Source organism: Tamandua tetradactyla, chromosome 19 (genome assembly GCF_023851605.1).
Source record: "Tamandua tetradactyla isolate mTamTet1 chromosome 19, mTamTet1.pri, whole genome shotgun sequence".
Lineage (NCBI taxonomy): Eukaryota > Metazoa > Chordata > Mammalia > Pilosa > Myrmecophagidae > Tamandua > Tamandua tetradactyla.
Window position 1 is genome coordinate 50,513,548 of NC_135345.1, and position 14,549 is coordinate 50,528,096.

The 14,549-nt window shown below is 37.9% G+C and overlaps 1 protein-coding gene across 2 annotated transcripts in view; it reads right to left on the reverse strand.

Moving 5' to 3' along the window:
• CORIN (corin, serine peptidase) overlaps positions 1-14,549 on the reverse strand; it is a 250,569-nt gene that overhangs the window by 202,607 nt on the left and 33,413 nt on the right. For both annotated transcript variants that reach the window (XM_077136786.1, XM_077136787.1), the window contains exon 3: positions 2,829-3,029. In XM_077136786.1, coding sequence (XP_076992901.1) covers positions 2,829-3,029 — 201 coding nt within the window. The remainder of the gene's footprint in view (positions 1-2,828; positions 3,030-14,549) is intronic.

The following is a 14,549-nucleotide window of genomic DNA, read 5'->3' on the forward strand; positions in this document are numbered from 1 at the left end:
ACAAACTGCACTAGTTTACGCTTTGGAATGGCATGAAGGACACCCTGGAGGAGATATCTCAAGAGGATACTTTCTGGCACCTTTGGCCCAGAGTTCCCTCTTTGGTTTCCTACCCAGGATATCTGCATAGGACAGAATGTCTGCCCACTGTATTTTTGGAATTAAGTGGACTGAAGTCGCCTTTACAGTATGCCAAGAATTAAAAGTAACATTTTAATTAGAGAATAATAAAAAAGGGACAAAAGCAACTTCTCTGTTAGGTGTTAGGACAGATCCAAGGCACTAAATTAAATGGTAAAATTGGTTAAAGAAATATCAGGTGGCAGAAATGTGATTGATCAGGCATCACTAACAAAAGTGACAAATCAGATATTACAATTTCAAATCACTGGCTCATTTACTTTTTCATTCAGCAAATAATTTATTGAGCAGTGTCTATACTGCAGTGAACAAAACAGAGTCCCTACTCTCCTGGAGCTTAAAAATTTATTCAATAATGCTCTTATTACTGCCAAAAAAAAAAGCAATAAAGTTAAATGGGGAGTCATGAAATATTTGAAAAACCACTCATGTAAGACTCCTAAGGTCTGACTCCCAATTCCATGTCTACAAATTACTAGGCAAGTGATATTGAATATGTCAACTTGATTTCTCTAAGCTTCACCTTAGGAGAAATAACTTGAAATAACTTGAGAACGATGTTATTACCTATTCTGTATGCCTTGTCAGTTAATTGCGAGCATCACAAAACAGAAAAATATTCAAACTCGACTTGCAAACTATCAAAAGCTCTGCAATCACAGATTGACACAATTACTGAAATGTATGAAAAGCTATCAAATTCCTTGCAAAAAATAGTTTGGCTTGATACAGACAGACTGCTAAAGCTCAGTGCTAAGTGTCAAGTGCACTAACAACAGTATTCAAAGGTTGCAGCCTTTCTCCTTTTAATCATTCTAATTTCACCTGGATTTCCTCTACATGTTAAATTAAGTTCATAGACTCAAGTAATGTTCCAGCCATAAGAAGAGAAAATGAGTCAAACAGACTTTCATCAAATTCCCAATCTCAGCAACAACTACCACGTTTCTTTACTCTTCATTACATGCAGTTATAACCTCTATTTGAATCTTAACAAATGACTTTCAAAATAGAAACAAATCCATTTAGTGAAAGAAAATAACAGTTGCTCTGATTGCAACCATATTAACTGGACTGAGTTTTTGTTTAAATTATTTCTGCACTTTGGATGGAAAACACCGTCCTTAAGAATAATGAAGTGCTTAAGATATGACCAAAATATAAACCTCAAAATTAAGCTCATGAGAAAAATAGATTTTACTTGGTATAAGTTTAGTTTGCGGTATTACTGTCAGGTAATAAACACAAATCAGTATGAGTCACTGGTGAACCAGAAGCATAAGAAACAGCTAATACTTATATGTGCTCGGTGAAACAGTAAAATCCGGTCTGTCTCTGTTGGGCTGAAGAAATGGAATAATCCTGCTTTTCTTCAAACACTGACAGCTATGCACTATGAAAGCTAAAAGTCAACTTAATCCTTCCCTTCCTGGCTCAGAATAAAAATAAATACTCTGTCCTAGACCTAAGACGTGGTCTCCCTTCGTGGGTTTTCATGAAAGAGGGAGGAACAAACAAGAATATGATCATGGATGGATGGGCTTGGTATATTTTTCAACCACATAGCCTTATTTTAGAAAGCAGAAAGTTAGAATTAAGACAACTGACAAGACAGTCCTTACACTGACTACGCTCCAAATATATTATATCAGTATTGATCGGACCAGAGCCAAAGCTCTTTGGTGTTTTCCCAAATCTACTCCCACCAAGAAATCTGGGAGTTTGGTAGTTTTGCTAACGATCTAAGGGGTAATAAGGAATGGAGTGTCATTCCAGAGCGCGCAGTTTCCCACCATCTCACTGGCTCCACCCCCACTTTTCTTTCTTCCTTCTCTCTCTTCAGTACTTTCTCTGAAAAACGGATATCTCCCTCTATTTATCCTCAGGCAGAAGAGTTTCTCAAATACAAGCTACTTCAAGATCTGAATATTTGTCAGTCACCAAACGGTAAAACAAACTTCACAGAGAAAAAAAGAGAGAGGGGAGAGAGGTAAGAGGGGGGAAGAACACATGTCACCCCCAAAACACATGGGAGGCTAGCTCCCACTAACTCATGTGGTATTATGGTATAGAATTGGGAACGTTCCAACCAGTTGACCAAACTGCCACTTCACAGCAAGTAACTCAACGTGTCAAACTGAGGCATAAACTTTCATATGTGTACTCCAGTAAAATCAATACCTTTACATTGGTAAGCACCTGGCAAGCAGCTTAAATTTTTACCTGAGAAATTTTGAATGACAGTGCTACATTTTCATTTCTTTACTCCTTTCCATTTCTAGATGACTGAGCTGATGGCACTTTATGTTTAAGAATAGGACAGTGGACTAGAAAGACAAATAACTGGGTAGGGCTTTGTCTGTATAACGAGGAAATGATTGTGAATTAAGAGCACTGGTTGCCACATTTAAAAATCTACCCGTGGGGCGGGCCGCGGTGGCTCAGCGGGCAAAGTGCTTGCCTGCTATGCCGGAGGACCTCGGTTCGATTCCCGGCCCCAGCCCATGTAACAAAAACGGAGAAACAGAATACAATAAAACAAGAAAATGTTTAAAAATGTTTCCCTTTCTTCCTTCCTTCCTTCCTTCTCTCTGTCTTTCCTTAAAAAAAAAAAAAAAAAAAAAAAAAAATCTACCCGTGGATTCCACAGACATTAAAAGGCACTTGCATTCAGCCTTCAGACGTACTTGTGTTCTTGTGACTTGGGCCCTCTGGGAGAGAAGTATCTGGGGTCCAAGCTGGAATGTGTTGGTTGGGATGTTCCGTTGATAGCATCGTGCTCTCATTATAAATTGTATTTGTAAGAAAAACATCAAACACTTGAACTTCACCATCGGTGACGAAAGGTTCACTCCAATTTGATTTAAAATAGGACTTTTTTAATGTTCCTGAAAAAGAGAAAGCAAAAGAAAAGTATTTATTATAAATAGACACATTAAGGAAACCCTGCAGCTTCTTTCCCATGTCTTAATCTATCCAGACAGACAGCCATCCATTGGGACAAACAATGGAGTTTCCATTCTGTTGAAAACACACGACCCTGCGATGAAAATACTGTTTCTTCAACAGCTTAACATTTATAAACTGGGTCTCCTAGCTAGGTTCCTTAGTGCTGAAAGAATTTAGGATAAATCCACCTTAAAATGTGGTGGACTCATATTTAAATAAATGTGGGACTCATAAATAAATACAATGTGGTGCATCTTACACAGCATTTCCTCCCTGCTTTCTCAGTTTTACCTATCATTATGCGGCACTTTACTCAGCACCCAGGATTTTTACTCCATTTATCACTATATCTGCCACTGAAGGACACAACAGTGTCTGGTTGGCTTCAGCCTTTTATGTCCCTACGTTTCGCACCAAATTTCAATGAACTATAATCAGCATATAAATAAAAACAATTGGGCTCATATAGTTACCAAGATTTATGTCATAGAAGCCAAAAAAGTAAAACTCTAATTACAGCACAAACTAAAAGATGAAGCTAAATTATCTTCATCTTCGATCAGAGGCTATTAAATATAAGAAATGAGAAACAGCCATTAAACCAAGATTATCAAATGGGCATTTTCTCAAAATACTCATTCATTAACAAAATAAAAAAAGAGCCAATCTTGAAATCTCAAGATTTTGGGAATCTCAAGATATTGGGAATCACCTAGCTTTGTCTATAGGCAGAAACTTCTGAAAACTCTGAAAACAAATCATGTATTTTTGTCAGTCATAATAGACAGTAGACTGGGCAGGCAACGGTGGCTCAGCAGGCGGAGTTCCTGCCTGTCATGCCAGAGACCCGGGTTCAATTCCTGGTGTCTGCCCATGCAAAGAAGAAAACAAAAGCTTCCAAAATAGACCATGGACTGTGTTTCCAGAATATAGCACTGTACTTGAGCATGCCACAAAAATAAATGGATATGATGATGATGATCCATCTATAGAAATAACCAAAGGAGATTTTTTTTTTCTAAAGACATTGTGAATGCTCTAATTGGTTCTCGCTTTCCTAAACACTCTCACGGACCATTAAAAATAAAAGAAATATAAATAAAATGTTTAATATCAGTCTATGGAAAAAATTTCTGTACATGTGCTTGACACTTGGAAAACATTAACAACAAATCAAAATAGAAAAGCAGCTGTTTGCTAGCTAACTAAGGTCAACAGTTTCATTGCCAAAGTATTCTAAATAAAACATCAGAGAGTCAAAGCTAAATCATGAACATGTGATACAGGTAACATTCTCCAAACTGTCTGAGCATGAGTAAACACCAAATGTAAGAAGGTGCAATGAAGTTCTTTGCTGAATTGCTCTTGATTTTCAGAATGATTTAGAATTTATCCTAAATCAGAATAAATGTAGAAACAAGCTTGATTACTATATGAAATATATTTGATTCATAAGAAGAAATTTGTTAATCAATTAGATATCATTTTACTTTGGTGAAGATTTGTTGGCTGGTCTCTTTTATTTATTTAATTTTTTTTTACTTATTTTGGTATAAAGACATTTTCCACATAGCATGCTATTTCCACTAATGTGGCTATAATGGATACATAAGGCCCACAAAGTACATTTACTTCTCATGCAAAATCTCTGTTAACATACTTGTGGCAAATGCCAATTCCATACTATTTTACTCCTGAGTCATTCACTTAAAAGAGGTTCCTTATTATATGAAATATTTCAATAACAGTTGATTCTTAATAGTTTGTATATAATGACTGGCCTTATTTTCTTTACTTTTTTGTTCCCTAGTCCTAGTTCTGTAAGTGTTAGCACCATCTGCTTACACAAAGCTCTCCAAAACATGACTTCCTTAACTATCGGCAGTGACGTGGATAGCACCTTTCAAAAAAAGGGACCGCCCTTGCTCTTAAACCCTGTGTAACAAAGCGAGAAAAAGATAATATATGATAGTTGCTGCAGCTAATGTTCCTCAAGTATATTTTGGAGAGAGAAAGAAAGAGAAGAAACAACCTAAAGGACCTGCCTTTAAAAGCCTGGACTTGCTGGACAATTTGTTTTCAAGCGTCTCTGGAAATTGACCAAATCACAGTTAGTTTGCTGTTATACATTTTCTAAAAGCTACGGAATTTAAAACTCAATAAGACTAAATGCTCTCAAGCTGCAATGCAGAGAACAATGAACCCAAAGTACAATGCTCATTCTTTCAATATCACCCTGTCCTTTTCTGCATTCCCATTTTTATAGTGCTGTGGTTAAAAGCACAGGTTCTAGTACCTGACCACCTGGATTTAAACCCTATCTCTTCCACTTACTAGCCCTGAAACTTCAGGGAAAATTCTCAACTGCCACAAAATAAGGAAAATAAAAGTTCCTACCTCATGGGGGCTGTTAGGATTTAATTAGTTAATACATATATAAACATTTGAAACAGTGCTTAGCACACAATAAGTTCTCGATCATTGTTAGTCATTACTCTACAATGGTTGTAATGAGAGGGAAATTGTCTTCCTTAGTGCTACTAAGGCACTTTTAAATAAACACCAATTTTCTTTTATTATAAGTGCATCTCAGCATCACAAAATGCTCTATAAAATTTCCAAAAGTGAATCACTTAGTCCACTTTTGAGGTGAAAGAACTGTATCTCTTCCATGCTAAGTTACAAATAGGAGGTCTCATTATATCACAGTTTGATGGCTCAAAGTGCTCCAGCTCTGTAACAAAAAAACAATACAAAAATGCTTAAGAAATATAAAAATGTCTAAAATCCCAATAATAATAGCCAAACTTTAGTGATCACTTGCAGTGGTTCAGGCAACATGTAAGCAGAATGACTGTCCCCCAAATATGTCCAAGTGCTAAGTCCCAGAACTTGTGAATATGTTGCCCCAAATGCCTTACATGATTGCTAAAGGGACTTCACAGTTGAATTTTCCAGTTCAGCCCAATGAAATGAGTCATTATAAGTGGGAGAGGGAGGCAAGAGAATATGTCAGGGTGATGCAGCATGAACAAGACTCTGTGGGCCATTGCTGGTTTTGAAGATGGAGGGGCCAGGAGCCAAGGAATATGGGAAGGCTCCAAAAGCTGGAAACAGCAAGGAAACAGATTCTCCTTGTTAAAGCTTCCAAAAGGAATGTGGCCCTGCCGACATCTTGATGTTAGTCCAGGAAGACTCATATTGGACTTGTGACCTACACAACTGTAAGATAGTAAATTTGTGTTGTTTTAAGCCACAAAACTTGTGGTAATTTGTCACAGTGGCAATAGGAAACTAATACAGGCAGCATGTTAAGTGCCGTCACTATACACATCAAATGAATTAACTTTCCACATAATCATATTAGACAAATGATATAAGTAAGTCTCTTTCAGGGAGTTTTAGAGAGAAGGAAATTGAAACCTATGAGGGTTAATTAGCTTGCTCAAGGATTAACTGAGGACATCACACGTACACACACACAAACATGCTTTCCACCCTGGATAAAGTACACAGGTTAAAAAATATTATCCACTGTCCCAACAGGTATGTTCAGGTCCAAAACCTTAGTCCTGTGGGTGTGAACCCATTTGTTAATAGGACTTCTGAAGGCATTATTAGGTAAGGTGTGCCCAGACTGAATGAGGGTGGGCCTTAATCCAATATGGCTGAAGTCCTTACAAGCAAAACAATAGCTGATATAAGAGCCTCCAGAGCTCTCTTTCTTTTTTCTCTGGCACAGAGATCACAAAAGGTCAAGACGGTGGCTGCTCCATGTACCTGGTCCCTGAATAACCTCAAAGCAGAGAACCTTGCAAAGGGCGTGTAGCATGAGTGAGAAATAAACCTCTATTGCTTTTAAACCACAACGCTTTAGGATTTTTTTGTTACACAGTATAACCTACTTTATCCTGACTGACACAATAGATAATAATGAAAAGCAGTGTTTTAGTTAGCTAATCTGCTCAAAGCAGATGCCATAAAATGGGTTGGCCTTTAACAATGGAAATTTATTAGCTTACAAGCTTATAGTTTTGAGGCTGTGAAAATGTCCACATCAGAGTATCATTAGGGCAATGCTTTCTTCCCGGACACTGGCTGCTGGCAATCTTAGACTCCTCTTTATCGTGGCAAGACACATGGCAGGATCTTTCCTTTCTCTTTTGGGTTTCATTGCTTTCAGCTACTTGCTTTGGTGGCTTTCTTTCTCCCTGAATTTAATTTTCTTATAAAGGACCCCAGTAAGAGGATTAAGACCCACCCTGAGTGGAATGGGTCACATCTTAACTGAAGTAGCAACACCAAAAAAACCTACTAATGGGTTCACACCCAAAGGAATTTAAGAACATATTTTTCTGGGGTACATTCGGCTTCAAATTACAAGAAGTAGGTTTGTAGGAGTTTATTTTTCTTTTTGCTATTGTAGTTACTATAAATAAATTGAGTTTTAAACTCCTGTGAAATAGTCAAGAAAAAAAAATGCCTCAATCTGGAGCCCAGAAGGTAGATCTAAGCATTTCTCCAGAATGCCTTGCCAGACTCCCTAACAAAGTTATTCCTTCTTCAGACTCCTAAAGCTTACAGTGTTTATAACACATGTGCACGCAAGTGGAATAGTCTGTCTGCTTGCCCGTCTCCTTGGAGGTAGGAAGTCTATTTTGCATGTCTGTGTCTCACTCACCCAGCTGAGGGCCTGGCACCAGTGCCGGCCTCAACTCCAGCTTGTGGAATGTGTGAATGATGTACAAAGCCATGGGAGTGGATGACATCCCTGAGAGAGATAAGAGTGTAAAGTGAGAAGAGAGCTTTGGATGAAACCCTAGCATTTAAAGGATAGATAAAAACTTAGGTCAAGGAGACTGAGAATGAACAGCCAAAGATATAGAAGGAAAACTAGTAGGGATAATATGAAAATAAGGCAGAAGAGTGTTTCCAGAAGAAAGGAGATTCAACACTGAGCAAGATCAGAGCTGGGTATCCCAACCAAATGGAAGAAAACATAGCTGGTACCAACTGACGATGAAAGGGCTCATCATGAATTGATGTAAACAAGCACAGAGAGAAAGCATAGGCTCTTCATTTTAAAGTGTTCAGACAGACATTACTTTCAGATGCTGCACACTGCATAAAAAGATGTTGGGGGCTTTGGTAAAAAACTGGTTTAGTAGTATAAAAAGAGAGAAAGAAGGGGATATCAGAGCACAGTGGTTGAGGACTGAAGGGCTCATAGGAATCATCCAGGCATCTTGTTAGAACGGAGATTCAGCGGGTCTGATGAGGGCTGAGTTGGAACATTCCTCACAAACTCCCAGGTAGCGCTGATGTTCCTGGTCCTTAGACCACACTTTGAGTACTAAGGCCGTAGGTAACAATTTCAAAAAGCTTTACACATAACACATAACTTCAAACCTGAGAAGATAAAGAAAAAAAACATACCATCAAGTTTGAGGACCTTAGGTTGAAAAGGAAAATCTGAACTGGAAAGCCAGGTTGATTAAAAATATTTGAAGATTGAAATGACTTACATGGAGTCAGATCATGAAAGAATGTAAAGTTTTTTATTTAGACTTTATTCTCTGGGAACTAAGGATCTAGGAGGTCATCCCTTTTTTTTTTTTTTTTTTTTTTATTAGGAGATCCTCCCTTTTAACTGATATTCAAAATACAATATTACAAGTCAGGAAGTTAACATTCTTATAATTCCAAATTCTTGTAAAAGCCACAAGCTGCTAAAACATTTGCTAAGAGAAAAACTATAAGTTCAATGATCTCAGTTCATCTAGCACTTTTCAAGATGAATATTTCTCATGGGTTCAAGAAAAATGGCCCGTTTGCTCTATTTTCGAAACTCTCCCCCACTAGAATTTTTCTTTCTTCTTCATAGCATGAAGAATTCACAAGCCACACAGAAGGAATTATAGTCCATTCATAGTAGGTTACAGCTAAAACAAAGAAAAGCAGAACCTTTTAAAGCCAAGTTTTCAACAGCCTAGGAAAGAAGTTAGGAGTATTCAAATAAGATTTTGGGTGGTATTAAACTGAGACGAACAATAGTTTGAAAAGGTTTGTGGAGACCATACCCCAAAGCACCCACATTTGTAACAATCTTGCAATAGTCCTATTTTTCCCCCTGCTGTGTACCCTACCAATTTCAGCCTTTTCTCCATTCAGCTGTCAAAGGCATCTCTTAAAAGGCTCACCCTGTGGTTCCGTGGTAGAATGCTCGCCTACCATATGGGAAATTGGGTTTAATTCCTGGGCCATGCATTCCCCACCCCACCCCCAGAAAAAGACAGACTTAGCCAGATCCTGTCATTCCCTTGCTCCATCAGCCTCATTGTAGATTTTATGTTTCAAGGGCCATTCCTCAGGTAAGACTTTCCACACCTTAGAGCAGTTTAAGTCCCCTGTCATAAACTCTCAGCTCACAGTCTGATCCCGCATAGCAGTTACCTCTGTTGCAATTAATCAATGTGATCATTTGCTTAACTCTTTTCTCCTACACTGGATTGTGGAGTCCATGAGACTCCAGTGCTTGCTTTAATCAAAGCTGTACCCAGTGACAATTGCCAAGAAATGGAAATGGCCCAAATGTTCATCAACAGATGAGTGGCTAAACAAGCTGTGGTATATACGTACAATGGAATATTACGCAGCTGTAAGACAGAATAAAATCAGGCAGCATGTAACAATGTGGATGGACTTTGAGGATGTTATGCTTAATGAAATTAGCCAGAAGCAAAAGGACAAATACTGTATGGTCTCACTGATATGAACTAACATTAGTGAGTGGACTTGGAGAATTTATTCTTATACCTTATAGAGATATCCCCTTCTCAGTTTATGGTGTATTAGAGTGGCTAGAGGGAAGTACCTGAAACCGTAGAGCTGTGTTCCAGTAGCCAAGTTTCTTGAAGATGTTTGTCTAATGATATAGCTTTTACAGTGTGACTGCATGATTGTGAAAAAAATTTTCTGAATTTGTTTTAAAAAACATACTTTGAAATTTATTGCTTTTGTGTATATATGGATTTATTTCACAATTTAAAAAAATGTTAAAAAAAAAACTGCACCCAATGCCTATAGCACACTGCATTGCACTTAACAGGCACTTGATGAACATTTGTTAAAGGAAAGAATACTATCAAATTGCATCTACAACTTTATTTCTTCTAAATATTTCTCAACATAGCAAATTAATTTTATTTTAAATTTAGCATATATGTAATATATAACATAATATATGTATGTACTTATATATACATATTTAAAGCAGTATCAGTTCAGCCTCTGATAAATCACACCATGGCATAAGCTGACTCCTGTTGCCACACAGTGGCAACAGAACCTGCTGCAGGTTTATTTCCTACAAGAAATGAATAAACCTCTGGACAGTGACTCTTAGGTCTTCATATTAGTCACGTGAACCTTGCCGCCACGTTGTAAATCCAACAGTCAATTTTATTCTTTCTTAGCTACTTTCTGGGCAATTAGAATATTCTGCAGCAATAGCTTGGTTATGGGGTTAGACTATGGTGTTTCTAAGACAAAGGATCATAGTACAAAGGTTTGGTTCCTTTGGATGAGAGTTAAAATGGGCAATTTTTTAGTCAATCGTTATTTGGGTGTGATAGAACTATTTGTTAAAATAAATAATCCTCTAATATCCATAGCCATTATCTTCATAAGCAAATAAAAACCAATTCCTCAAGGTCCGTCGAGGCTGGGAGTTTGGTTTCCCTTTTTCCTCTATATGCTGCTGCCACCGCCACTGGGCAATGCAGATCTTTATAAAAAACCTTAACAGGCAACACTATCACCCTTGAGGTAGAGCCCAGTGACACCATCGGGAATGTCAAGGCCAAGATCTAAGATAAGGAAGGCATTCCTCCTGACCAGCAGAGATTGATCTTCTCTGGGACGCAGCTGGAAGACAGCACACTCTGACTACAGCATCCAGAAAAAGACTACTGCACACTTGGTATTGCAATTGAGCAGAGGTATCTAAGTACCCCCCCCCTTTTTTTTTTTTGCATGGGCAGGCACTGAGAATCGAACCCAGGTCTTTGGGCATGGCAGGCAAGAACAGGTCCCCCTTTCTTTTAAGCTTTCAAGAAATTTCATTGCATTTTTCTTTCCGTAAATTTGTTGATTTCTGCCCCCTGCTGCCAAAAAATAATAATAATAATTCCTTACTTTCATAATGAACTTTATCATCTATAAAAACATTTTCACAAATATGATTTCATTTGACTTCCACAATGCTGTGAAATGAACGAGGTATATTCCCCATCACACAGATGAAGTAAAGAATCTTACCTAAAGTCACACATTTAGTAAATGGAAGAGTAAGACTCTAAACCCAGGCTTTTTAGTACTAAGTTCTATGTGTTTTTTCTATGTCATATGACCCATCAGTATTAGACTATAAAGAAATAACCCGGAGATTCGGAGAGAGCAGAGAATGTTGCAGTACCACAAAGCAGAGAACCACCATCCAGTGACCTTTGGAGATGAAGAAGGAAAACGTTTCCCAGGGAGCTTCAAGAAACAGGAAACCAGGAGAGAAAGCTAGTAGATGATGCCATGTTCGCCATGTGCCCTTCTAGCCAAGAGAGAAGCCCTGACTGTGTTCGCCATGTGCCTTCTCACTTGAGAGAGAAACCTTGAACTTCATCAGCCTTCTTGAACCAAGGTATCTTTCCCTGGATGCCTTCTATTGGACATTTCTATAGACTTGTTTTAATTGGGACATTTTCTCGGCCTTAGAACTATAAACCAGCAACTCATTAAATTCCCCTTGTTAAAAGCCAAAAAAAAAAAGAAATAACCCCTTAAATATAATGTACCTTTCTCACTTTTCAGTTTTCATTTCAATTTCTTTCAAAAGCCTGAATCCTCTTTAACAATCCAAATCTTTGGAGCCATGTAAACAGCTCAGATTATCTGTCCAGTTTAGAAATACAAAACAAAATTAAACAAAACTAAGCTAAAGTAAACCTTTGAAGCTCCAGCTTCAGTTTCTGGCGGTGGACTGAGAAATTATTTGACTCTGCTCTCATCCATTGCCTGCCCTTAAAATAATTACTCAAAATGTCCAATTCTGTTTTCTTTGGAAATCTCTCTACCATCTTGACTTCAGTCATGGTAGGAGCCAACACAGACAAAAGTAGGTACATACTGCAACTTTTTATGTTAGCATAAGGCTCTTGTATCTTTTCCTAATCAATAATCCTCTCACCATTCCTTTGAAACTAGAACTCCTCTTATTCATACACAATTGACATCCTAGCATCCCTTAGCAACCCTCATGTACTCAGAACTAAATACCAAACTTTGAAAGCACATGGTGTTACAAATGCGAACCAAACATTTTTAAAGTAAGCAGAATTTAATTAAGTTTTTAAACAAAAATATGAAATGGTTTTATTGCTCGTTGCAACAAGCATCTCAGATATAAAAAAAAAAAGCAAATGTCTATTTGGGTAGGCATTAGTTCAGTATGTTTGTATCAAACCATATGGTGCAGAACCCACAAAAAGAATGCTTTTTAAGAAGTTGCATGGAAAAAGCCCCACTTTCTAAAGGTTACCTAGATATAAGCCAAAATGGCACTTATGAGTGGTTACAATTTGGTAGCCTCCCTAAGCCCATACACAAGTAATAAAGCAACCTGCTTAAAGCACTGGTTTAATAACATCCCTCCTCAATTCAGAGGCCTCCAAGTACAAGGTACTTAAAAGTGTGTTCTAAACTTACATTAGTGTCAAACCCTGAGAACAAAAGGAAATATTCTCCAATGTTCATGAACCATGGAGCACTGTATCATGATACATTTTTTTTAAATGACAATTGGTGGTATGGCTGAATAAGCTCCTACCAGACAGCCCCTTCCATAGATAACGATCAACTCTGGACAAAACACAAAAGAAGCATCTACTGGAAGGCACTGGAGATGGAATGAAAATAAGGAGACTCTGAAGAGGAGTGAACTCTCAGAGAAAGAGAATGGCAGAGGTGAGTTTCAGATTTTTTATGGCCTTTAGCCTGTATGCAGACCATACTTGGCAAGATGTGGGTCAGGTGACAAAACTCCTACAGAAAACCTGCAGTCATCCTATCTGAGGCACTTTTTCTGTCCTCCTCTTGCATGGCCACCCTCTGACCTCTGACGTGCCTCTCCTCCCCTGGTTTCTGTGACACCCACCATGACTGAGTTTCTTTCCCTCCTCTCTGACCACTCTTTCTGTCTCTTGCTTCCTCCTCTTTCTCTGCCTATACCTTCTCTCCTAGCATCCTCCTGTGCTTTGCCCTCAGCTTTTCACCCATACATTTTCTCTGCACAGTTTGTCTACTCCTCCTGCTTCACCTACCACTGAGACTCCCAAATTCACAGCCCTAGCCTAAGACTGTTCTCATCTTGCCTTCTGGATACCTCTAACTTCAGACCTGCCACGCCAGGTGAGAGTCAGGTTCTAAAGTCAACGCATAAGGCAAAAATTTTATATACTCAAAATGTCCTTGAAATTCCCTTAGAAAGGAAACATGTGGGAGTTCTTATGTTCCTCCATTCCTCTGCTCAGCCTACACTGTTGAATTTTCACGAAAGAAAGGTGCACAACATATGATTCCCTGAGCTTGGTTTTACCACAAATGTCTCTAACTTAATACGTCCAAACCAGACTCAACACTCTGTCCTCTATCTACCAGCATCCTGCTTCTTCTCCACCTTTAAGTCCAACATTAATACATGGCACCAAAATCAACCTGGTTATCTAAGCCACAAATCTCATATTCAACCTGGACTCCTTTCTTTCCTCCACGCCAAATCCAATCAGTCATGTTTTCTGTTGATTTTAATCCAGCGAATGCCTTTATTCAAACACTTATCATCTTTAACTGGGACCATGTTCCGAGTCCCAAATTGGTCTCCCTGACTTCCTTTCTTTCTACCTCCATTCCTCTATCATGTGTCCAAACCTAATATCTTTTGCAAATATAAATCTTATCAAGTTTCTCTCCACTTGGAGAAATTCTCCAATGGTAACCCACCACCCATAGCAGAAGTTTTCAAACACTTTTTAGCAGATAAATATTATTTTCCAATAAATATCATATGACTCTACTGTCTACAAATAGATACAAGCTGCATTTTATTAGAATTTATTTACTTTATGAGTTCAAAATGTATAATTTATTATAAGCCAATCATTATAAAAATAGGTAGTATTACTAATCAGTAACCCAATTAGATCAGCATCATCTTGCTCTTTATTTTTCTATTTTATTTGATTACACAGGTTCAAAAAATTTTATTTATAGCTATAGGCTGTTAAGAATGGTAATCATTTTTTGTTTGTTTGTTTGTTATCAACTCACCTTCCCAACTGAGCGTATTATCCAATTAAAGAGCAATAGCAAGACACATACACAAATGAACTAAACTGTCAGCACAAAAC